Below are 26,872 nucleotides of genomic sequence, written 5' to 3' on the forward strand. Positions count from 1 at the left end.
AATCAAGGGAAGATATTTTCCATGTGAATTTGTTTGTAATTTTTGCTTGAAATTAATGCCAGACCTCATTCTGTAGGACTTTGAAAGTCTTGCTTCACAGAGGCTCTGTGATCACCTAACTGGTCAGCCTGCAGTCCAGATCTGTCTTCCATTAGAAAAGAATCGGAAATATTCCACAAATGCTGACTGGCTAGGGTGCCGGGTTCAGAAAGCCTCACGGCATCAGATCGGTCTGCAAAGCTAAGAGTAGTTTTTCCTTTGTCAGGTAGGCATGCCAAATTTAACATGTTTTGTCCGTTTGGTTGCCATCACGGTGCCGGGGATGCACCGACGCGCCACTCACCTGTATCCATTTCATCCACGCTGTTCAGGAAGTCATCTGGAGTGCGAGGAACGCTGTAGCTGCTCATGCTCAGCCCGCTGTCGGTGCTCTCATCCCTGGAGTGGTAGGTCCCGCTGGAAATCCACAAACATCAAAGCATCGATTAGAAACTGCCTCAGGGGTCCGCAACCTGCGGTTCTAGAGAATCCACAAGGGATTATAATAAACTGGCAAAAAAAAAAGTGCAGAACCAACTTTTGTTAAATATAAATCACAAATGTATGTTTTAGCAGGGGTTTCCCCCCCCCCAATATTTTCCATGAAATGAATCCCACATTTGATTTTGACAATAAAATGAAGCAACTATCATTTGTCATTATTACCTTAGAAACAAAGTTTTTTTTTTACTTTTATAATTTTTCCCACATATCAACATCCTGTAGAAGAAAAAGAATCAGTCCTCTTTTTTTAGTCAGTGTTCTATGTTTCTGTTCTTATTTTATAACAAAAATAATAATAAAACAAACAGAAGTAATATTAGGATTCTTGAAAAATTAACAGATTTAGAATAATAGTTATTTATTAACATTTTTAAGTCGTCTTTTCAGGAGAGTTTTATTTAGCTGGGCTGAGGGCAAAAACAGCTCTTTGGTTTGCGAAGGCTGCAGACCCCTAAATGGCCTAAAACCAAATTAAAATCAAGCTGAAACTTCAGAAGTTTTTCTCAAATTCATCAAACTTTCGTTTGCCATCAAACGGAGCTAGAACCTTCTGCATTTGATCTGTTAAAATTCTCACACACCTACTTCACTTTTTCACCCAAAAAAAAACAGGAAAAGAAGCAACAATGAAAGGCACAAAAAGACAAAAGGAGCAAAGAAGATATTTGACAAGCCTATACTAATTAGCAGAAAAATATGTAGGCAGAGTATGGCAGAGGCAGGATGAATGAAGCCTTTGTGAGAGCAGGGGGAGCGGAGGGAACGAGGGGGGCGAGGGGGGGATTAGTTTGGCCTGTCTACTGACTGGACCACATGCTTTCATAGCCTGCTTGCTATTCAGCTCTTTCCACACTTTGTCAGCTTGAACCGCTCGGATTTACACTCCGCTGTGACGCTCTGCTCCGTTTGCGTGCGGAGAACTCTGCCGTCTGTCCGAAGCGGCAGCTGTTTCCGATCTAATAAAGGCCCGACAAAGTGCTTTTCAAAACACGCACCACCATTTTAGCTCTGATGTGACCTGCAATGCTGCCGCTGTACACCAGGGGTCGTTGCCGTGCGGAAAACGTCCGTCTGGTCTGTGTGAGTCATTAACATGTGAGGAGGGTTAAAGCCCAGAGACAGGCCCTCTGTTTTTGCAGCTTGCGTAATGCGGCCTCAAGCGGCCCAGCGCACCGATCCCCCTCACACAGGAGCCAGTAAGCATGACGAGCCGAACCAGAACTGGAAGTTTTTTTGGCAGGCGGCCTCTTGCAAGTCAGAGATTCTGCTGTGACAGAGGAAGACTTCCTCCATTTTCTTTACAGAGCTCTCTGTGTGAGACTGACCTGTTGAGGAATGGGTCAGAGCTGTTGACAGTCATGGTCCGAGCATCTTGGGCCAAAGGAGAGGAGACGGGGTTTGTGCTGCCATCTTGATCCATACTGGTGGGCAGCTGGTTTCTCAAAGCAAGCTCCTGTGGGTGATGAAAGAAAAATGAATGTAAAAATATGTCTGAACTATCTAATACCACGACAGTCGGTCGGCCTAGACATGTCTTGATAACAACTAGGCCTGTCTTGATAACAAACTTTGATGATGATGAAATGTCCCAAAAATGATCTTTTATGTAATTTGAAGAATTAACGGCATTCTTTGCAGTTAATTTGCAAGGTCTCTTTTCAATGTCTGTGAAGCACTCTTTTTTGTTGTTGTTGCTAAATTTGAGTGCATGCAATATGTTCTATGAATTTTCTGAGGAGGTTCTGATTGGGAAAACTACAATTTTCCCCAAAAGGAATTCCAACTTGTGGGGTAATTTCTGCAAATTATACAAGCTTCCAGATGTGGAAATTTCATCTTTTCATTAAAAATCAAACCACTTCTACATTTTTGATTTTATGACATAACCCATCGCGTCTCTTAAAAATAGTGATACTTGTTACAAAAAAGTTTGTTGCAGTAACACATTGCTCCATACAACCCCCTCCCGTTCCCCTCATAAAGTATTATGTTACACAAGGGGCCAGCCGCCACAGTCCAAGACAATTGTTTTCTACACATGCTGCTTTAGATAAGGTTGAGGATATGATGTCACGTTGTTCTGTTTCAACTCCTTCAACGGGAAGGTGAAATGACTTGACCACTGTCACTATTTTGAGAATCAGCTTTTACGGGAAAAAAAAAACACCAAAAGGAAGGCCGGCTCTCTGTGGGGAGTGACGCTTCTGCATAAAAAGTCACTGCCCAACAAGTGTGGGGACTTTTTTCTTGTCGTTTGGGTTATGACTTATTCTGACAGTTTTGCAAAACAGGTCCTGCTTAAACGCAAGTCACAGATTTCCATGTGGCACTTGTGTCAAACTAGAAGTGACTGGCGTGTCAGAGCAGCAGCTCTTCTGTTCTGTAAGGCACAACCATTACGCCACCCTGGATTTCTTGCTCTAGTGAGACTGGAAAGGCATACTTTCCATCCAACACCGAAAGTTCCATTTCCTGTTGGATGAGGAAGGCAAGACCAGTACCAGCCTCTGGCTAACTTGATGGACAAGTCGGCTCGTTTCACAGCGTTATCTGTGAAGTCACCCGTTAAGACCAGAAAAAGAAGGGCACTTTCAATAGCAGGCTGCAGAGTAAAGCAGATCCACTCACAAACATCTGATTAGCATATGTGTGGCTGCACAAAAATAGTACATAACTAGGCAGTGTCATTGCAGATTGGCCAAGGTTGCACAACAAAAAGTTAAGTTACAGGTACCATCATTTTTGTCCATCATTTTATTAGTCGTTTTTTTGTTATTCTGCTGAACCACACTTCAAAAGCAATATCTAATTTTCATTGGTTAATTTTCAGTAAGTTTTTATTCATTGTTACTTTTGTCAGTTTCAAGTAATTTCAGTGACCACTGTTGGCTTTTTGTTCATTACCTCAGAGGTACCAACCGGAGATGCACCATTAAATCGGTCTCGATTTCTTTCATTTTGGGAGATTTGCATGTGAAGCGGATCTCATCCACAATCACATTTTAATCGATCGTAAAGATCTGAAAAATCAGCCCTTTGGCTCTGCCGTGAGAGAGCTGGCTGACAAACCTGCCCATCAGGTCATGTCTGCAAGTGCGAGGCTAGTAATACTCACCCTGTTGTTGCTAACTTAGCAATATTTCAAAGAAAAGAAATGGTATCAGCCAAAATTGATATTGGCAGGTCAGGCTTTTTAAAGACCAGTGATCGGTCAAAAAACTGTAATCGGTGCATACCCAGTACCAACACATGGATCTCTTGGTACTCTGGCACTTCCTCATTAATCTTTAAAGTACAGCACCCGCAAGACAAAAAATATATATTTTTAAAACTAATTTTTAAAATTTCTGTTAAGTTTATCTGCTGAAACAGTAGCATCTTCCTGGAAAATACTAAACTTGTATCATGTTTTTTGCACATCAAATTCCAGGAGCTATTAAAGCCACAAGACAAAATATTCCAGCAAAAACAATAAATAAATTAAAAAAATTAAAAATCTGCCAAGAATTTCAAATCAGCCAGGAAACAGACAGAGCTCCTGCAGCAGAAACCTGTGAAAACAAAATTAATTTAGCAGAGCCTGATAAGGCTTCAACCACAACAACATGGCCGCTGAAACCTGGAGCACATGATCTCCGTGGCCCCTCAGGAAGGTCAGGTGGCTGTATTCTCCTCACAGCCCGCTTCATGTACACACACGGGTCACTTCCTACACCATGAACTTTAAACAACCCAAGCGAACAGCAGGGTAAACAAAATCTCCAGCACTCTCATTCATAACCATAAAGCTCAGTCTCCAGCTTATGACACAGTCCTGAGTAAATCAGGGGACGCTGCGGCACCACCCTGCGTGGGCGGGACGGTAAGGAAGTGATAAATTTACCACATATGACTCACAGGGCAGGATAGTTGAACAATAAAGACTGATCAAAGAGGCTTAAGATCCACCACTATACTTAATTCATGACTTACCAAGAGGAGGCATTACAACCCCATAACAAAATAAAGCTGCTGCCTGTGAGTCACTGAGGGTCCATGTAATGTCCATGATTCATAGGACACAGAAAGGAAATGTGCCCCTTCCGTCCCCCCTCCGAAATGAAGGCACCGAGACCAAACTGACGGCTGACCTGTGGTCTGTGCTGCTGCAGTCGGAGTCTCTCCTTCTCAATCTGCTGAAGTCTCAGCTGGTTGTTCCCTGCCATCACTCCACCGTGGGTGCTGGGAGGCAGCTGTCCCGACTGTTTCCCCGGAGCGCTCTGTGTCATCCGCTGTTGGTTCAGCGCTGCGAAAACAAAACAAAAAAAACAACAACAAAAAAATTAAAACATAAGAATGCAGTACATAAAACAGCAAACATAAAAACATACAGTACAGTTGATTCAGTCTCAATAAATACCATAATTTTTTTTTTTTTTTAAATCACTGCTTTTGTTGTATTTTTCCTGCAAAAGTTTGCACTTGGAAATTTGAGTTTCTCAGTTACAAGTAAATAACTTATCTTCAGGTTGTGACTGTTGCAGAAGAATCCTGCTTATTTCTAGCTACATCACATTAAGCCAATGGCACACACAGATATGTGCAATTTCTTTTGTGAATGTTTCCTAAAGTGTGAATGCATAAGAAAAAGGAGAGAAACAAGTTGTTGTGAGAACAACTAGCAAATCCCACAGGTTTTTCCCCCAATGTGCCACTACAACCAGATCTACTCGGGTGCCAACGTCACATCTTGATCCGAGCTCCGACTTGTGAGACAAAATAAATGCGGGAACAACATCTCCAGGATTCTGATCTTTGATTGGTATTTACCAGCAGCACTGTAAACAGGAGGTACACAAAAGATTATAAGGCAGATTTGTTCACATCCCGTGTGGAAATTAAAAAGTTCAAAAGAGTTTCAAACTCTCTCAGAAGTCAGTGTGCTTAGTTGCTCCTCAATAATAACCATCCATTAGTCTGCGTTTAGTTGCCATAGTAACGGACACCGGCTAACCTGGATTTCCCTCGTCACTTCAGGTTTGAATATAGATATTCAGACTGAGTGGCTTTTCTATCCGAGTGGCCTGCTAGGACACCTAGCTGGTTTCGAACGTGTTGCTAAGGAGATGGACAGAAATAAAAATGCAGCAGTGTTTTATGGGGGTTGCATGTACATTTTGTGCTGTAAATAATGCACTCGAAACACAGGAACGACAAAAGCTTTCCGCCACTCGGTGTGAGATACGACAGAAGCAACAGTAGTTAAACAGTTTTCAACTCTCCTGCTTTGCGTCGCTTGTCTACATTTGCAAGCTTGAAATCGCATATACTCCCAATTCTGCTGGTTGCTTGGCTAGTGGAAGGCAACATTGCCTCCTGTGTTTTGAGCCCATAATTCATCCTCTATTCGAAGGGATAAACATATAGAGAAAAAGCTGTAGACAGATCTTTCCTACAGGTTAGCTCTAAACTATCCTAGTTATCTTGCCTGCTCTGCGTCCTTGTTTCGCAGGCAAGCGCCTCGTATTCAACGAGTCGCCAACCGATTCAGCACTCAAGTGGCCTCCTGTGATGACACACCATTTTTGAAGCAGGCAACACCCGTTTCTCTGGTAGCAGAAAGAGGTGCCTGTGTTCAGTCTCCATGGCAGCCAACCGTCGTAGCAGCCAATGGGTTGTGGTAGTTTCTACAAATCATTACATTTGGTTTTCAGTAAGATATTAATTGTTTCCGTTTTAAAAATAAAAACAAAACTAAACTTGAGTCACCGACTGTTTGTTGGTCTCTATGATGCCACCTCTCCAGCAGGTAAAAACAGTTCTTCCTCTTGCTCAGCAAAGAAAAGAAGCACCTTAGTCAGAGGATTTTCTGGTTGTGACAGAAAGAACCAATTCCAAGCAAGCATGAGAACTAGTTTGCCACTTAAACGGGTTAGGTGAAATAAAAATAAACAAACAACAAAAAATAAATACACACCACATGACAGATACACCACAATCAGATCTTAAACAGATCGGCAGCCGAGAAACTTCCGTTTTGTTCCAACACCTGGCTACATTTAAAACGTGCTGGACATGATTGACAAGTTGCGCATTTGTCAACAAGCTGAGCGTGCGGAAGAGGCGATCCAGTGCAGCCGGTTGCGTGGGACAAGAAGTCCCAGCAGAAGGTTTTCTATCGACAACCTGAAACAACCATTCCTGTAAGACCTGATCCCCTCCCACTCACTGACTAACACGGGCTTTGTACATTGCATCAGGCATGACTTATCCTTTCATTATGCCTTTTGTTTCCACTTGAACAAGTCGCAGATCATCCCTGAACACTGACCGCCTCCTCCTCCCGGCCCGACAGGTCCTCGTCAGCTGATCTAATAAATCCGATAGTCCTCGGCGACGGAGCGCTACATCGGCTTGTGTAAACACAAAACCACCATTAGCGCAAGTTTCTTTCACACAACAATTGTAGTGCCTTGTGCTTCAGCAAGCGAACTACGCGTTTACAATATCAAATGTGTTTGTGATGAAAACACAGCTGTTCCCCTGGTGAAATCTTTGTTATTCTTAGCTGTGGTGGGGGTGGACCTAATAAACATAAGGCAGCAGCAAAGCAATGCCCCAATCTATGCATGCGAAGTAGGTCACGAGCTTTATCATTGTAGTAGGGAGAGGGGAGTTCCAGTAATGGAACCAATGAGGAGCGGCGTTTGCTCATGGGATCCAAGTGGCAACCAAAACAAAAGCGTGATAGTGGCACAGTTTTCATGCGGAGCCGCGTCTCTGTGCTCCACTGTCCTGCCCTCCTCGGCACCTTTCTCATCACCATTCAATCACTGTCTGTTTACACTCCTGCAGGAGCTGAATGAACTGTAGCTCAGGGCTCTCCCTGGGAAGCTCCGAAGGCCCCACACCGTCTCACATCTCGCTCCCCCCCCCCCTCCATGCTCTGTGTCCACACAGCCCCCCCGCTCGCCACCCCACCCGCATGCACATAAACAAACACACTAGTCACGGAGCTGCCTCCCCCGCTCCCACACACACACACACACACGTACACGCACACATTATCTGCACCCTTAGGAGAGTGTGTTACTTCTCTCCCGCTTCTTATCTCGTGCAGATACCGAGGCCTTTGGAGGCTGGATCTTTCCGGCACCATGGCACCCTCAACTGTTCTCATGATGGCGTTCCTGTGTATGAGTCATGTCAACAGCACCGCATCCGTCAAGACTCGAGCTTTGATGAGGAGATATATTTAAGTGGTAGGCAAAAACTCAGACAATCTGGAAAACTTTTCAATTTGGATTCACAGACGCAGTGAAACGGGACGCAGCGCCACGCAAAACTTTTTGCGCCACTTTGCGGTCGTTTAATTACAAGTTTTGCATGTTTCGATGCCAATCTTTACGCGCCATCTCAAGCTTCTGAGAACAGCAACTTATATTTACTGTCACAGATTCTCAATTGGATTGATTTTTTTTTGTCATTTTTTAGCATTTTGATATCGATCCGATATGTAAAACTAAGCCGATATTGACAAAAGACGTGGATTTCCATTTTTGTTGTGGTTTGTGTTTCAGGAAAGGGAGTGAAGGGGGTTGACTATGAGGTGTTTGGATATGTGACAGTGATGCAGTGCAGGATTGTGGCATTTATAACTGAAGGAGAGAAGCAACGCCAGTGGTGTGGTCATTTTTTCATACTTTTAAAGACGTATGACAATAGATATAATACATACAATATTGGTAAATATTGGTTACTACCCATAACAGTGATGAGAATAATATTGGCCAAAATTTTCAGATCAGTGCGTCCCTAAATATTGCTTTTAAACTTCTCTACAGCTTCCTCCCTGACTTGTTATTCATGTTCCTGTTTGTCCACCATTTTTCTCCAACAAACCTCTGAGGCCTTTTATCCGACAGCTATATTTATTACGAGATTATTAATTAGGTTACCTCTAATTGGGTGAACTATATATTACTAAGGATATAAGAATAGAGGTGTCTGAATGTAAAGCTGAAAATCCAGGTATTGTTGAACTTCCACTTCACAGTCACACTCTGCTGCACAGTATTATGGTTTGTTTGTGGGAAATGTGAAAGAATTCATGGAGTATGAAAACTTTTCAAAGGCAGTGTATAGTCTACCACTGACCTGCAAAAATTCAGTAGCTCTGTGTGTGTGTGTGTGTGTTTAGTTTTTTCACCATAATACCAGGGTTGCATAATCAGTCTAATCAGGGCAAATCTGTTGTTTTTTTTAACCAAGCAGCGCGACTAAGCTCAGATTTGAATTTAAATGGAATTTTCCTTCAGGGCTCCTCAGTCAAGGATTTCCCCCACAGACAAAACATTAAGTAGAAAGTATTCACAAACACTGATGACATAAAGTTAAATCATAGACGGAAAGGAGCCAGAGTGATGGCTCAGAACAAGCAGCACGGTTGAACTTTCAGGACGTGACCGTGTGCGTGGTGTAAATCAGCAGCGCATACAGGTGGCGATTGCAGGTGAGCCGCGCCGATAAGAGACTAGTTAATGCAGTCTGCCTTTTGTCTTCTTCACGCACTCCCGCAGCACAAAGATCCAGCAACTCGAGGCCTTATCAGCCGATCGCTCTGGCAGGCAAACGCAGCACGGGATCACCTGGGGCAGGTAAAGCCCAGGGTGTGCCAGCTGTGGGAAGTTCTCAGCACGACCAGGGCACAGAACCTTTGAAGGTTGAGTAAATATTTGCCTTCTGCCGACTTAAGAAGTTTAAGAGAAGGCCACTTGTGTTTCTCGTGTCGAGATAAGCCGGTGGAGAGAGAGTCTGGCTGTGATTGAAACACACCTTTGTTGTGTACTACACAGAGGTAGAAGCTTTCACACCCTCAGACCTTTTCAGATTGTGTGGGCTTTATTGTAGATGCAGTTTTGTGGGACACACCAACACAAACTGCTGTAGATTTGTTTACTAGAAGGCACGTCGGAGAGACGGAAGATCTAGTCAAGTAAGCTCTACGACTTCTAAAACTAACACACCATCCTTACATTAAAACATGGTGAGGGCAGCATAATGCTACGGGAATGTTTGTCGTCCTAAACTTCAAGCAAAGTTCAAGGTGGGCATTTTGTCAAGGAAGTAGGGTAGAATATTTAAGAATTTAAGAAAAATTTAAAAGTCAACTTTCTGTGTTTTTATTGTGTCCCGTTTACGTCAGAGTATTTCATAGTAGCAAAGCTATCAAAGTGACAACTTTTCTGATTATGTAAGCAGAAAACTTCACTTTTTATCTACGAGAGCTTTAAAAATCAAGCTTACACTACGGAGAATCTACGCTTCTTTTCGTTTCAGCACTGGAAGCATAAAAGAAATAAAATGCCCACGTCACCCAGCCCCTTTTAAATCCAGTCACTGTACACTTAATACTTGTATTTGCTGCTTGTCACCTCTTTGGGACCTTGAAGAGGAGGCATACTTATCCTATCGGCCTTTTCCCTTTGCTCCTTCCCCCTCCTTTGCCTCGCCTCTTCCAGTCTCCCCCACCCCTGTGAAAAGGTCTGGAACAGATTAAGAGTTGGACCGCAGAATAAAGAGGCCTGGCAGAGTTTCAAGTCTGTCTGGGGCTTGAGCAAAATGGGGCCGTGCCTGCGCTGGGCCTCACACGGGGGGGAAAGCCAGCCGGCAACAATCCTCAGTTAAAGGCGCTCGGCCGCTTTTCTTCCCAAAGCTCAAATTAGCCTCCATTATCACAGGACCTAGCTTATAATTGGAAAACCTACAAAACCAGAGGAATTAATTTCCATGCAAAAAATATAAAATATTGCTGCTAGAAATAATCCGGTTTTCCTTCTAGGGGAAAACAAAAATTCCTAGAAAAGCAACTAACAAGGAGGTATAAGTTGAAGAAAACAACTTTTTAGTAGCCAAAACTTTGAAACAATGCAGAAAAAATGTTTGCGGCACCTCAGGAGTTAACAGTCATCCCCCAGCTTTCAGGGGCCCAGCCGCCTTGTGTGTTCAAGACTTCAAAATCTTCAAAGAGCTCTGCCGATCGCAGCCGCCATCTCCCTCCCCAGCTGCCCTGCTCCCCTTACAACTCTGTTTTGAACTTTCCAGTCCGCCCTCTGTGCTCGGCACGACCGCTTACATAAAACCAGAGCTTCGAGCGCCTGGCCTCAACTAAAAAATAAATAAATAAATAAAAAATCTAACGCCAAAATTAAAGAGGATAACACGCCGCACGCCGACCCACACATGTTGCCTTTGTGAAGCTGAGGGCGAGCTTCCCTGGGGAAACACGGCTGCAGTGAAAGGATGGCACCTGAAGCAGAGATGAGTCAGAGGGACACATGCAGGAGCCTTGATCTCTGGAAGCCTCCCAACACCCTTGGGGATTAGCTCATTTCCATGGCTGCAGAGACGTTTCAGCACATCTACCTGGGACCTGTCACTAATTCACCGATGCTGGCACCCACACGTCGAAAGCCAACTGTCAAACTTCAGCTCGGCCTGAAGGATTAATGGCTAACTCAGCTGTTGGGCCAACACTAAAATGGCCGACAAAAGGTTAGGTGGGAATTTTGATGGGAGGCAGGGAATGGGGGAGGGGGGAGTTTGGAGAAATCTGCTTGGAACCAACAACAGTTGATTAAAATCCCCCCCAACAAGGGAGGCTGATCAAATGAACCGTGACTCATGAAGGGATGAATCACTTCTTATTATGAATCATGTTTTCAAAGTAAGCTATGATGGAAAATACATCCTGAAATAAACTGGAGCTGAACTGACATCTTGTAGTTTTATTCTACAACTTGTATCCCCGATTTGGTACCGAGTTACCCAACTACTGCATATCAATTTATTTCTCTTGGTAATCAAGTGTTTTGATTAATACTCAATCTAAATAATCATTGAAATGTTTCAATCATACATATATTTAAACATAAAATGTCTTCCCCTCCTCCCCTTCATTTTCTAGGAAACTCACCATAGCGTGGCTCAAGTCGAGGGTCCAACCAGGATGTGGTCCTCTTCTCGTGGTTGATGTAGTAAATTTCTCCCTCTGACGTTATGGCTTGTTCCCAGTGTTCAGGAAGGGGTCCTGGGGGATTAAGTGACACTGTATTGTAGCGACCTAAACATTTATAAACTTAATCAAAGATGAGCTTCAAATTCAATTTTTAAGTAGCTCCAGAATATACGCCACAACAACTAAAAAGTTCCCAACATTTGGATGTTTTATCGCTTGCCAATGACTAAACAGGCTGAAATGAATCCACAGGACACAAAGAAGCAACTTTCTTTTCTAGAACTCTAATCTGAGAGTCAGAGCTACAAAACAGCACGGAGGACGTGTAACGTTCTGCCCGAGCCTTCCCTCACCTGGGGCAAATTCCAGCTGCATGGTCAGAACCGAGAGCAGAGACAAGCAAGAACGAGACCAGACCCGTACTCTACACTGCGCTGCGCAAACGTAGCTGTCCATATATCCGTTACAATCGTTTTGAGTTCAAAACAAAAAAGTGAAAAATAAAGGAAGAAAGAAAGAAAGAAAAAATAATAGTATGATTTAGTACACACCATTGGCTGGGTTCATTAGGTTCTGTGGCTGGACTGGAACAGAACTCGGGGGAGCCGGCTGACTCGTCTGGAGGAGGGCCTTGCGAGGATCCTGCCAGGTGGTACTTTTATCATTGTGGCTGCAAGAGGAAAAGACAACAAAATAAATAAATTTCATTCCAATGACTGATCTAACCACACCAAAAAAATGAAAAAAAAAAAAATCCTATATATATATATATATAGGGACTGCAACTAATTTCAGCAAACGGCCTTGTTTTTAGTCTATTCTCCACTTAATGATTAAACCCATTATTAAATTAGCTGATGATTATTTCAATAATTGATTCATCATGATTAATAATTTCAGTCCTAAAATATATTGTTTCACAAATAAAGTTATGCATCACCAGTGTACACATGCTAAGAAATGTTGCAGAGTCTCAGCTTGGAGGATCTTACAGAGTGGCCCTAGATTGGGGCCCTGAGGAACCCCACATGCCAACAGGCATAATGTAGTCCTGATCCATTAAGTACAACCTGATCCAATTTATTATGAACTCAAATTATCTTGGTGTAAAAATGTTCACATCCCCTAAGTAAACATGATCTTCAGATAAATACAGCAAAAATCATAAAATAATAAAAAAAGAAACATAAGATGAGCAGAAAATGTCTTGAAAACTTCCAAGAGGCTGTAATTGGTTTTGAAATAGCTATTCTAACATCAGACAATGTTGCTTCATCCATTTTCTGACCATCTTTGCCGGGACAGGACAGGACAGGGGCGGGTGGAGTGGGGTGCGCATTGTGTGCTACTCTGTGAAGGCATTGATAATTAGTGCTTTGTTGGCACTTGTTGCTTGATTAAGATGGAAAGCTAATACAGGAAGCCCTCCTCTCCCAGGCAGGACCCTCTCTATTGAGGGAGGGTCAGTCCCAGGGCTCAACGCAGGGGGTCCCTTTTTCCTGGAAGCGGCTCGGACACCGCGGAGTGTCAGGGGCTTTAACAATCTGGCGCCACATTTACAAAGCTTTCACCTGCTTGACAAAGGCGCAGACTGAGCTACGACCTAAAACCTAACTATTCACTTGTTTTGTTTTTGAAGCATCCTATTTAGAGGGCCCTACCACCACCTTCCATCCTCCTCCCGTTCCCTCATTTGAAACAAAAAAGGCACCAAACTCCAGTAGGGCGTTTGTCCAGTTCAACAATATTGCTTTATTGTTGTACTAGTGAACGAACAATCTTAGCAGGCCGGGAAAAAAAACAAGATTACATCTGTGATGCCAATTAATACTACTATTAAACTTCCATAACAGCACAATACGGACATGTTTGGCTGCCTGGAGTTCATTTGATCCCAAAGTGCCATTAAGAGCAGATTCTGGAACAGCTGGGCGCAGTCAGACTCAGAAAGTTTCTCTTGGTCAGTCCAGTAATCCTAGCCTGCCTGGCCACTCTCTATCCCAGACCAGAGAGCGAGTGGGCCTGACTCAGCAACTCCTCCCCCTGACACAATGAAACCCATTTTGAAGCCCCCCTCTTGTTTATGCTTTATTGATCAAAGGAGCTGCCAAATCCCTTACTGACCCCTCCCCCTACCCTCTTTCTGTCTCTCTCTCTCTCACACACACACACACACACACACACACACACACACACACACACACACACACACACACAAGCACACACGCGCACACACACGCACACACACACACACACAGAGTGAGCTGCAGCTACTCCAACCGAAGGTGGCTCTTAAGAAAGTCAGGTCACATGGAAAAGAGTTGAAACAACAAGAGAAGGAAAAATAAGTTTCCAATTTCACATAACGAATGTAACATTGTTACATGTGCAATCCCTAGAAAACAAATCCCGTTTATTCAAAAGTCACCTTTCTGTCTCGATAAAGATTTGTCACAACCTTTTTGACTCTAGAGAGTCAAAATAACTGAGCAGCAGATGACATATTTTTGAAAAAGACAATCCTAGCAATGCGACTGATGATGAAGTCATATTTTCTGGTGGAAAAAATCTAGAAATAAAGTGTTTACTCTATAAGCACTGCATTTCAATTTCAATCATTTAAAAATCCTACCAATGCTGGAAAACAGCAGAAAATTTACAAGCATTAAAAAAAAATTTACCTGAAATATTTCATTTAAATACATCTGACTTACAGTTATAGATCTTTAAATTGTCTCCACTTGTTAAATTATTTGTTTTTTGAAAGTTGTTTTGGTAATCTGCATGTAGCAAATATTAACCATGTGAATCTCATTTCGTTCTAATCTGCCATGCTGTTGGTTGTCTTGTGAATTGATGAGAATTGCACAAAAGGCACAGAATCTATTTGACATTTCACAGGCCTTGTTTTTGTAGTTTTGCCATAGTTATGGTGTTTATCCTGCCTTTCCTCCATTTAAAGACAAGTTACAGAAAGGGCAGAGAACAGAGACTATGAGAGCAAAGTAGTGGCCAAGCAGTGGGATATGGGAGGAAGGGCTTATTGTAAATAAGAGGTCTTAACATTTTGGCAAACAAACGCAAAAACAAAAAGGAAGAAAAGGAAATGAACAACCTTTCCAAAACATGTGATATTGTTTTCAGACTTGTGCAAAGATCTTAGAGCAAATATTTAAAATAAAAATACTTTCCTAGATACTACATTTTGTCTGGATACCAACTTTTTGTATCTCAGTCTGTGGAAACAGTTATAAACAAAGCCCTCAGTTCAAAACGAGGGCAGTGATAATCTAAAGTCTGATGAAATCCAGACGTTATTAGCGCTTCCAACTCAATACTGCACTGTATTCAAAGAGCCTAGATGTGGGAACTGAGAAATCGAGTTAATTAGTTACTAGGAATCAGTAATTCATCACCAGCTTTTAAAACTAAAAGATAACCCATTCAATCATAGCTGCCCGGAACCGCTCCGTATATGGCCAGCCATACAGCACGTCCCGTGGGTGAAACATAAAACAAAACAATGTCATGGCAACTGTTGGGCCGGCTGGAGGCCACCAGTTGCTGTCAGGAATTGCTGATGAACATTGAGTGCAACAGTCACAACTGCTCCCTGCTGCCTTCACATGTCTCTGACAGCGTCAGAAACTTTCCAAGACTGCCACTGTGCCTTTCCTAAAAATCTAACAGGCAGTGGATATAAAGGATAATGCTTTTGAAAGTAAATGGAGGATTTCTTTCTTTAAAATATATGAAAAACTATTTTGTGGCCAATTTCAAAAAGGTTTTTGTAAAGTTATAACCTGCTGGTAATGACTTTAGTCTTTAGGAACTGTATTTTTTTTCCTAACTTTCTTCCCGTAAGATGTCATTTATTATTATTTATATTAGGAGAGGAGGTGACATCATGCCATCTGTGTAAGAGAAGAATCACAGTAAAAAAAAAATTGGTTTGTTTTGCAATAAACAAGGAGAATATTAAAGATGACATTTTACCTGCTGATGTCTTGCTCTTTCTCACTCTTCTGCAGCCTATAAGAACAGCAAACTTGTCGCAATGTAACTTATGTTGAGAATAACAGTATTTTCTGCTCAGAAACAACTTCTACATCACATAGCTTTGCTGATAAAACACAAAGGTTGTTTGAAAAACTGTATTCTCTTATCGGTCAAAGGTCAAATTTTTAAAATAATTTTGAGTCATTTACCAATGCGCCTTGGTGGATCTCTATTAAGATGCCAAAGCTTTTTTCTTTCAATCTGTTTTAACAGTTGTCCTTGAAACTGACAATTCAAAACATTAAATATGAATTAATAAAGTGAGGTTTTTCATAGAAGACTACAGAAAGAGCCTGTTGCCTCTTTCATAAAACAGTTTGTTTCTGTACACAGCCGTCGGTATCTACAACAACTCTTTGAAGAATCCTGTATTATACGAGTCACAACATTTAATAAACTTTGGAATTAAGCATTTTTAAATTGTGAACTGAATTCGAGTAAAGGCCATGCAGTCAAACTTCTCTGTCCAGTGCCTCACTTTAACCTTTTAATATGAGTAAACAACTCAGTTTTGTTTTCCCCTAGTCTGTCAAAAAGTTTCATTTTTAAGATTTATTTTTAAAAATTTGATACAATCTATCATTTAAATTGTGTTAGTTTGCCATCATTGTAGATGTGTTATTTAAGGTTCTACGTTCTAGTCAGCCTAACTTCGACTTTCCCAAAATATTTAGAATATAATTTTCAAAATTCTTCTCCATTCACAAGGATTTGGTCCCAACTTGAAATGTTGCACATTTTCTGTTAAAAGTTCTGGTGAAAGTACTGGAGCATGGGAAACGCCATCATTTCAAATTAAGGTTAAAGGTCTTGGTCACACCCAACTTTAATACTAGTGGTGTGCAGAAAATAAATCATCTTCAGGGCTTAAAGCAGTTTGAAACCAGATTGAATGTTTGCTCCACTGATGGATCTAAACGTTAAGAAGGCAGATGTTTATATCGATGTTTCTCTGGTGTAGAACAGGGGAGTGAGGACGTAGGGAGTGCAGCAATGATGAAACACTCCCATAGCCGAGTTGTCAAAATGTTAAAAATGGACTCCTCAGGCCACAGGGGCTCCACCCTGGGAGAGCAGGCTTGGAAGGTGGTTGAGGCGGCTGAGTGCAGAGTTCACTGAGGGAGGCCAGATGTGATCAGTTCTGGGAGATGAGGACGGCCACCTCCTCTCTGGTTGGCCGGGGATGCCTGGCTGCCTCTCTATCAGCAGGACATCATCAAGGGAGATTATTTAGGCGACCTCTGTGACCCCGCTGTGGCTTTAAGTTTCTCTTTGAAGGACGGCTTGTTTCATTAAACGCAGTAATGAGGAAACTAATCAACAAAGTACCAGGACTGAGCCGTCTATTGTTCAGGAGTTCAAAAGATGGGAAACCACACAAAGCTCTGTTTTAAGGTTATGCTTGTCAATGTTATCATGAAAGACATGAGGAAAAGAACATTTTCAGTTTTAAAAAAAAACAGATAAATACAAAAATTTAAATGTTCTCGTCCTGTTGCACATATGTGAGGGTGAGTACTTCTAGGAATGGTGAGCCCAACCTTGGAGAATCCACTTCTCAGATACTGCATCTCTGTGGAAATGCCCTTGGCGACAGTAGAGGCACTGATGTCTGAATCAGAGGTGTTACATCAAGACTTCGGTAAACACTAGCCTGACTTTCTCACAGTCCCGTTTGTGTACCGAGCTGACAGGCCACAGTTGAACAGGAAGGTTCTTGTCTGTGTGTGGTCAATAAACCAAAAGTTTGTCAAACACAAATTTGCCCCAAATGAGGGCTTCACACAGGCTTCCAGGCCAGTCTTCCCACCGCCATTTGTGACCGACCACTTGGCCTTTGCTTCAAAAACAGTCAAATGTGGAATCCAACTTGTGGATTGGGTACAGTTATGGTTGCCACAAGACCGTCTCTAAAATCTGTTTTAGATTATCCAGTCAAAAAACAAAACAAAAAGAATAAATTTCTATGGAGCTCAACTCCATATTATTTGTGAAAAATGTTAACATTTTATAGCCCATATCTAAAATATCTAAAACATTCTGAGGAAAATGCAGCTTGAGAAGTTGAAATACTTGGATGCAATGCGACTTGACATGCACTTAGCATGCATTTGCAAAGCCACCAATTCATGAACGACATTCATTTTCCTTGCATCGGATTGGCTGTACCTCCAAGAGTGGCAGAAAGGATGACTGTAGATGTTAGCCGTGTCGGGGTGCATCTATAAAACAGGCTGGCTGAGAAATCAGCTCTGATTCAGTTCATGAAACTGAGATCACGAACCTTCGCAAAGGTCTGAAAATTAGCTACTTTCCCCTTTATGTTTTATCATTTTGATCATTTTCACATAGGAAATAACGCCCAATATTCTTTCATTTATAACAACATAAGTGGTTAATTTCACTTACGTAAAACAATTATTAGTAAATTAACTTTATGCAAGTTTACAGGTAGAAGTTCACTGAGTAATTAGCCGCTTTTCAGCTTCATTGAATCCTAAATTATTATTATTTTTCCCCAAAGGTAAACTATTACTCAACCAAGGTGTGAAAAACTCCATAAAAAAACAAACAAACTGTGGTGAAAGAATGCATTCATCAAACCACACTACAGTAATTTATTTGATCAGTCTTTGTCACTGTTTAAACAAATTGAAAAGACGATAAGTTCCCCTCCGATTGTGGGAAACCAGGCCCATAAAAACATTTAGAAATCCGAGTGTGAAAAGACAAAAGTGTCCATCAACACAGAGCTCTACCTGCCCCTGAGGGCAAACAATAGCCTCTCCCTCAAAGCTTTCCTCTGCTTAGGGCCGACTTCCCACGGACTAAAAGGCCCTTTCAAAGCTGCATTTAATAAGCCCCGGAAACGGTGATTACCCCACTAAGTTCACCGGTGTGTCTAAATTAGAAACCTTCATTAGTTTATGACCCGGCCCTGGAGAGTGGGGCTCCCCAGCCTCAGCGCCCCCGCCTCGCTGTCCCAACACCGAGCAAGGTGACCCAACCTCGGTGCCCCCGCAGCCACAAATCAAAGGCCGGAGTAAACTGCTGGAAGAAAGGTCAACAGACTTTGTTGACAGTCTTCCAGTCTTTGTTTTTATTTAACAGACGAGACAAAGAAAATGTTTTAGTAGATTAGCTCATGCTTAAATCCTTTTTTGCATGAAGACCGTGGCTACCTATCCCTGACAATGACGTCGTGATTTTGACTGTTTTTCTTGATGAAGATTTTTTCACTGAGAAACATTTCAGTGGTCTGATCATGCTAATGCTAGTCTATTTTTTTTTTAAATTGATAAATAAATAAAAAAAAGAAAAGGCTGGATGGATCGGAAACGTTCAGGTGTAGAGAACATGGTGAAACATCTCACAGCTGCTGCTCTTCCTCCGCCATCTTTAAGCTGCATGTCAGCCATTTGTCTATTTCGGGAAGGCTCACATGAGTCTCAACAGGCCTGTGGTCTGAATAAAGATCACTGTTACACTGCAGGGACAAAGAGAGGGCCAGAGTTTCTCCTGGACCGTCTTCTAGTCATCGCCACATGGCTGCCATTTAACTCCGCCGACACAAAGGAGGCATCACAGCAGAGCCGCGGCTCCATTCACCCCAAAACTGAGGCGGACTTTTAAAAAGGGAAGAGGGACGGAGGAATCTCCTGGGCTGTGGAGACTCTCGGGAAGGAAACCAGTACCCGCAGTGTACCAATAAACAGCCGAGAAAAAAAGAGACACAGCGTCTTAAAAAAAAAAAAACTTTCACCCGTAGTTGATTTATCTCGTCGGACAACAGCAGTCAGAGGAGTGAAATGTGAGCCCGCTGCTCGGCTCTCCTAGATGCTCCAACTCCCCACCCCCACCAGTTCATCCATCCTTGGCCCACCCACACAAACACTCCTGATTCACTCCCTGTGCGACGCGTCTTAGTCAGGCACAGGCTGTTTATAAATAGGAGAGTGTCTTTTCCAGCAGCTCCGCCGAGGCCAGGCCACCTTTACTTCAGATCGAGTGTCTGCTCTTTGATGTCTGCTGTTTGGAGGACGTCTCCTGGCGTTTTCCGCGCTCAAACACAAATCTTCAGTGGAACAATCACTGCGGTTGCATAACACGCCAGCTGAAACAAGAGATCTTAACTGAGCTTTCCTGAAGTCCGGCAGTCCAGAAAACTTTCTGTGCAGTTGGAATAGTCAGGCCTCTTTTCTGACGAGGATCAATTCTTTTTTATTAAAACATGAGTGTAAATTTTCACAGTTTTCTAAAGTTCTGTCAACGCATGGGAAAATGCTGTATGGGATTTTTTTGGTTTTGTTTAATTGTTTGTCTCACTGTCCAACAAGTACCATACCGCGTCATTTCACACTAATGGCCGTACGGTCGTTTGATATAGTCTTCTGCTATTACGCAGTTTGTTTCCACCATGTTAGAGAAGCCCAGAGAAATAAATCGACGTCTGTAATAAGATGATCTTTAGCATGTCTGTCATTCAACAAGCTGGGTTTGAAAATGTTGGCAGCTAAGGTAAAGCTCTTCATGCAACACATGGAGACTGACGTTTTTGGGATGGGAGTTGTGTAAACATCACTAATAGTTAATATAACAATGACTAGAGCTTATATTTCAATCACTCACTGCTTAGGGAAGTAAAATATTCAGAATGCTGTTCTTATTGCCGACTATGTTACCAGAATCAAAAAAAATAAAAATATTGGAAGGTCAAAACTTTACAATAAAACTTAACTGACAATCAGTCAGTTGAGTACATTTCTGCCAAAGATTCAATTCGTACTCACTTTAAATATTTCATATCTGCTTTTACAGATGATGATTTAGGGTAATGAGCTTTCATAGCAGTCTGTTGTAAGAAAATTGGGTTACGCAATGGCAATAATTCATGTCTAACATCTGAAGGAACCTCAGTTATTATGGTGTGTTTGGTATATTTTGGTCATATTATTTTGGTATATTCCCTGTATGTTGAGGGTCTCAAATAAAGATAGGAAATGTGGCAAGCTACAAAATCTTGAAAATGACTTCAATATGTTGAGACAGAATGCCAAGGTGTGTGTCAAACAGAGAGGATGAATTGGAGAAGGGGTGAAATGATAATTTATCAGATTTTATTAAAGCAACAGATTTAACCACGTGTCAGCAGTCAGTTGAAAACCAGGAGACCTCTAGTATTGTTTTGGTGTCAAAATATGATGTAGAACCAAAACTGTGACCTTTTATTTATTGGACAATGTGCACCACAATACATTTAAATTCTGTCTTAGTAAGTGTATTCATTTTCAGCCCTACAGTCCAGTGGCAAATGCTGACTCACAGATTTGCTCTCTGACTATCCTTAATACATAACAATAATAAAAAAAACACACAAAAAAACACAATACAGTTTAGGATTATCCTTCCACATAATCCAGCAGCAGAGCTGACCGTTAACCATCCAGTTCCAAAACAAAGGGTTAAGGTGCAGTCAGTCTGTCCAGTGAAAGAAAAAAAAAAAAAAAAAGAACAGTAGCCTGGATATGTACTGTGAAAAAAAACAAAAATGTTTTGTTGACCGATATCACAACGTCTGATTTCGCAACACTGTGTGCTGAACAGTTTTCTAGAATAGATGCAGGCAGCTAAAGGTCATCGTCGATGTGATCCTAATTTTATTTTATGGAAAGCCCGATCGTGATAACAGTTCTTTTAAACCCCTATTTTGTCTCCTGGTTCACTTTTCCCATCATCTCAAAGTACACAGTCTGAACTTTACCACACCTTCACTGAAATCTGAATCGACAGTGGGCATCATAGTGAAGTACTCCAACTGGTCCAATGTTTTATATGAATGTCGCATATAGGACGGCCTACATCAAGAGATGGTATGAAAATATCCACAAGCCTTACACGTTTTCCCTTACACATCTTTGTTCTATGAAAAAGATGGGGAACTGCTCAAGCTAAGTCTGTTTGAATGGAGAACATTTGTGAACATCAATTTCCCAAGTCTTTCTACAGTTTCTCAATCTCCATGTTTAAAGTGGTTGTCCAGCACCGTCCGTATTTTAGCTCCATTCATCTTCAGCTCTGACCAGTTTTCTTGTACCGGTGCAGATGCCTACAGCATGATGCTGCCACCACCATATTTCACAGTTTTGAATTGAGCACCAAGGATGGCATTGCGTAGTTTTCCACCACATATGCCATTTTGGTGGCAGGCCAAAATGTTGAGTGTCGATGTCACCAGACCAGAGCAACCACTTCCAATGACAGCGACTCTCTGCTTTGTAAAGAGCAGATCAATACTCAAGGCGTATATAAATGATTAGGTCAACTAATCATTTATATGATTAGTTGACCTAATCATATAAATGATTAGGTCAACTAATCATTTATATGATTAGTTGACCTAATCATATAATCATCGTGTAAAGTGAATTATTTACACTTTACACACTGGTGCACCAAAACTTTATGCAGCAAAAATATATACATTTCTGTAAAACATGTGCAAAGCCTAATTAGTGAATCCAATATTGGTAAACTGCGTATATTATGTGTTTAAGGGCGATGCCTCCTTTCAGCTACTCTTCCTTTGTTCTTTCTCCTCTTTTTGTGATTTTACAGTTTTAGAAGAACGGCATTAAAAGAAATACCAGATGTTCGCCAGATGTATGACCTTAAAACATCTGGAAATGAAAGATTTTTCCTGATCTGACTAAATTTGAAGACATTGTGTTTTTCTTTTTTTTCCACCAGACTCCTGTGTTGCTGGATAACATTTCTAAGAACCCGTAACATTTTGCCTTTAAAAGGGGCAGGAATGATATCTACTGAGCTCAAATCGTCTCCAAACATAAGCTCCAGCGCTTACACAAAGGTCTGGAACATTTCACAAAGCCTGGTTTATATTAACATAAATTGTTGACGTTACATCATTTCTTTATGAATAATTCAAATGATCCGTACACACAGCAAATCATTCAAACAACTTATAAATATGGAGAGTGCTAAAGAGAGAGAGAGAAAAAAACATCCCACTCCGTTTCTACATTTCAGCTTTGTGGCAAAATAAAATGTTCTTGTGAACTTGCTAGCTACCTACCAGCTTACTTTGCATGTGGAGAAGATCTGCGGGTTAGGAGACGAGCATAGCGGGACTGTCTGTACTTTTGCTGTCTGGGGCAACTACAGTGGTCCATTGTTTCTACTGAAACCTGAGACCAAGAAAAGGAACTCCACATACAGCCGAGGTCCCTGAAGGCTTCTCTCGTATGCAGACGCCACCAAATTTAATAACCTACAATCTAACTTTTGCAATTGTCTCTGTTTGAGCACACTGGCCACTATTGTGCACTGTAGATAATTTGAATGTTATTGTCAGCACAATGCATGGAGGAGAACTGCAGTATGAGAAGGAGACCTTTACTGAGAAGTAATAATGTTTAGACCTGTAACAAATGTGAGGAATTCAAAAGCCCGGTTGTCATGACAAGTTTCTAACCTTAAAAAGCTACTGAGGTATTATGTTGAGCCTCAACTTTGTGTTTGTTTTTCCAGAAAAACAAAATAATCAAATTTTCTTTTAAACTTTAAGAAAATACCAAAGCTAGCTAACTGTTAGCTGCTACAGATGGAAAAGTTAGCATCAGGTTCAGAGCTCGTCATTGAGCTAATTTACAGGTCTTTTTTTTTATCCCATTGAGTGAACTGGAACTATATAATCATATTTAGTTCAAAATCTATAATACTTCAGAATGATAAAATCTTAACATTGAAAAAAGATTTTAAAAATGAGCAGTTCAAGATTTAGGAAATCTTCATCAGTGAAAACAAGTGGTGGGACTTGAGCGGTTTGGTCCTCCTCCTCTGTTTGCTGTTGTGGCTTGCGCACCAGTATTACAGCTGTACCAGAAACGTGAATACAAAGGTTCCGGCTCAAGACTTTTGCATGTTACAAATGGGATTAATTGTGTTAAAATTTTCAAAGTTAAAATCTATGTAATAATTGAGCAAAATTTGTGCATTTAAAGTCCCAGCCTTAATGAAAACAAAAAAGGGAATGTTCAATGCTTTTTACTTTTTCTAATTGGAACCACTCACAAATTAGACAAACTATAATATGTAAATGAGTGAAACCTGCTCTGAAATATTCTACAAACAAACAAAAACTACTAACATCTTATCTTTTCTTGTGAATCAAATATTGTGTACCTCACCTGAGCTGGATGCAATATAAAACTTACCAACATGGCATAACATCATCAAATTATTACCAACAATTATGTTAGGATGTCCTGATCTGATCACTGCTACTGTTTGAACACGCTATGTTTTGTACAGCAAATTCTACAAAATTACAAAATATTTGTTGCAAAAATACATTAAAATCCATGTATACCATTTTGTTCATCTAATAAATTTGTATTTTTACTATGTGCTATTCACCCTTTACAATAAAGTCTCCAGTTAAATAAAGAATACATTGGCTACCACTGCTCTCTGGGCTTTGATAATAAGAAACAGCTTTTGGGTCCAATGCAGAAGCAGCTGAAACACTAATCAACAGATTTTATGACATTAAAAGCGAAGCAACTTTTTTTTTCTTAATTGACCAAAACCAGGGTCAGCAGGTCAGGTTTTTTGCTGCATGTTAGTGCCATCGTTAGTCTAGCGTGTAAGAAAACTGCTTTAAATTAAATAAATTGTTTACAGCACCATATGGAGTTTAAGACTACAGCTGCAGGCTGTGTCACATGAAATATATATTTAGAAACAAATGATACATTTATGTACATTTTGGATAATATGCTGGTGAAGCATTACTGTATAGAAACCCCAGCTAAGATAAAACATTTGTCAGTGTCATAAAAAAGGAGGGTAAACTGAATGTCCTTTTCTAAAATTTACTCTGGTCTTATTCCACTTTAAAACTATAGAGTTTTCAATAAGGTTGTCCAAATCGAGCTACAAAATTGTCAATTCCTTCTTCCTTTTTTTTGTCTTTGAAGATAATAAAAAAACAGAAACAGAAAAGAAACTAGCTGCAATTACACTTACTTAAGAAAGTATCTCTGTCCTGAGGTAGTCTTGGCCATCTCCCACCCTGCTGGCAGGGGCACGTCGTCGGGAATCTCATAAGAAGATTGACGGAGATGCTGAGGAGAGGCTCCCGCGGAGGCCATTCCAGAGAGCGAGCCGCCAGAAACCGCTCCCAGCTGCAGGGAGGCCGGGGAGGAGTGTGCTCGGACGTGGTGGGGGGTGAGCACCCCGCCACTTCCAGCATCGGTGCTGGCCTGCGGAGAGGTTAGGAAAGTCGACAACCATTCAACAAGTCTGTCTTTTAGCTTAGAATTTGTTTCAGGACGTTTTGTTTACATGTACACGACACTATAAAAATGAGACTTTAGACGGCATTAAAAATCAGGAAGCTTATTAAGTGGGAATGCAATTTTCAATAATGGTCGAGTTCCAACATTTACAGCCTTGGTTTGATCGTCATACCAAAACGTTTTGATTGGAATTGGAATGTAACCGACGATGTTGGTTGAGTCATTCGTCGAATTAGGTGTCAAATGAGAACAGAAATTATACAGTCTTAATAAAATTTAGTTTCAATAGACTTTTGGCTGAAAATGTGTATTGGAGCTATAACTGCTCTCATCAACGTGTCATCCTCTTCAAACAGGTTTTTAAGGCATTTTGGTCGAAATTTATGCTCCAACTAGTTAAGCAACAGCAGCAACTTGCTATCAAGTGGAGCATCTGAAGCTCGAGGCAGTTGTTGCTAATGAATGGCGCACCTTAGCTGTGGTTGTCAGAGTAAAGATTTACAGGCCACCTTGTTGGAATAGAATTAATCACAAACCAGTTCTTATGCGTCGTTTCTTTTGAACTTAGAAGGACAAACCAGATGAGCAAAGTCACATTCACAATTAGTTACTAGTTAATGTCAGAGTCCAGTGATGGTCTAAAAACATCCAATTAAGAGTTTAAGAGGCTGCTGAATGCAATATTTCTACTCAAAAATTTTCTAGTTAAAAAAAACTAGAAAATATTTGACACAATAAAATGCAATGAAAAATTTTGCTTCTTTCTCAGTATGATATAAACAAAGAGAAACTTCTATTTTTACACATGTGGACAAGCATTCAAGATTCTACAGTTCTCAAAATTGTGCAGCTGGTGCCACTGGCGTGGTGGTCAGAGACAACACTGACATCAACATCCGGCGATGCTCAATCATTATATGTGCAAGGTTGTGGTTGAGACTGAGGACTTATGAGCAGGTTTTCCCCCTTAAAATGAAACCTAAAAGGTAAAAACAGTCTGCTACGACAGTATCGGTCCGTTTCCAGTCCCAACGAGTAAAGACGGTTTCTACTTTGATTTGCTTTTATAGAATCCCACAACTGGCCGATGAAGTCTATTCCACTTCTATTTGTCTGTCAGTGCGGTTCTGCTACTTAGAAAACTTAGCATTTACTCGGTTGGGATTTGTTTTGAAGTTTCAGAACTACTGACCTGGAGAATGGAGTCTGGGACTGTTGCGCATGCGCACTAATTATAAAACTTAAGTTTCAAGGAGGGAGTTCGGCGGGGGGATGGGGGAAGAGATGGGAAGGAATTGGAGAAGAAAAAAAAATTCCCCAAAAAAGTATAAATATTATTGATCTTCCACAAACAGACGTCTAAGTTCACGTAATCTCTTATAATTCACTTATTTTTAAAAGGAAAACAACATCGTCCTACTTTAATTAGACCTGTGTCTTCAAAAATGTATTCCGTTAAATGCGCCATTTGGAAGATGTACGAATGTGTTTTCGTTTTGTTACATGCGAACATTTAGACTTAAAAAAAAAAAAAAATGCACGCCTGAAAATGACAACAAAGTGTAAGAATAAGTAAGATAAATGAAATGAAGTGGATGAGTCACGTAATAAAGGCCCACGGGAAGGCCCCAGCTTTAAATCGGGATTTCTAAGCAGAGAGAAGCAGGGAGGGCTTACTTGTCTGGAGTGGGACTTGGGCTCTGGGGGCTTGAAGAAGGAGTCCGGCAGATTCCTCATCCTCATAGGCAGTGAAGGGGGGACGTTGGAGCTTTTCGGGTTCATCACGCTGTTAAAAAGTAGCTCCAGGTCAGTCTGCGAGTCGCCCCGAACGTGGACGATCTGGTGTCCGGCTGGAGGGTTGTGCTGGTTCGGATCCATGTTCCCCCCTCCAAATAAAATAAAATTAAAAAGGAAAAGAAAAAAGAAGCAACTGTCGGAGAAACTTTCCCCCCCC

General features: G+C 41.3%; 1 protein-coding gene across 1 annotated transcript in view; it reads right to left on the reverse strand.

Moving 5' to 3' along the window:
• Positions 1 to 26,796, reverse strand: part of yap1 (Yes1 associated transcriptional regulator) — a 30,628-nt gene extending 3,832 nt beyond the window's left edge. Inside the window, exons 1-7 of the mRNA XM_008426408.2 lie at positions 26,596 to 26,796; positions 24,647 to 24,882; positions 12,091 to 12,209; positions 11,498 to 11,611; positions 4,674 to 4,828; positions 1,869 to 1,996; positions 344 to 456 (exon numbers count right to left, since the gene is read on the reverse strand). Of these exons, the coding sequence (XP_008424630.1) occupies positions 344 to 456; positions 1,869 to 1,996; positions 4,674 to 4,828; positions 11,498 to 11,611; positions 12,091 to 12,209; positions 24,647 to 24,882; positions 26,596 to 26,796 (1,066 nt within the window). The remainder of the gene's footprint in view (positions 1 to 343; positions 457 to 1,868; positions 1,997 to 4,673; positions 4,829 to 11,497; positions 11,612 to 12,090; positions 12,210 to 24,646; positions 24,883 to 26,595) is intronic.
• Positions 26,797 to 26,872: the final 76 nt, after the last annotated feature.

Source organism: Poecilia reticulata, linkage group LG13, assembly GCF_000633615.1.
Source record: "Poecilia reticulata strain Guanapo linkage group LG13, Guppy_female_1.0+MT, whole genome shotgun sequence".
Classification (NCBI taxonomy): domain Eukaryota; kingdom Metazoa; phylum Chordata; class Actinopteri; order Cyprinodontiformes; family Poeciliidae; genus Poecilia; species Poecilia reticulata.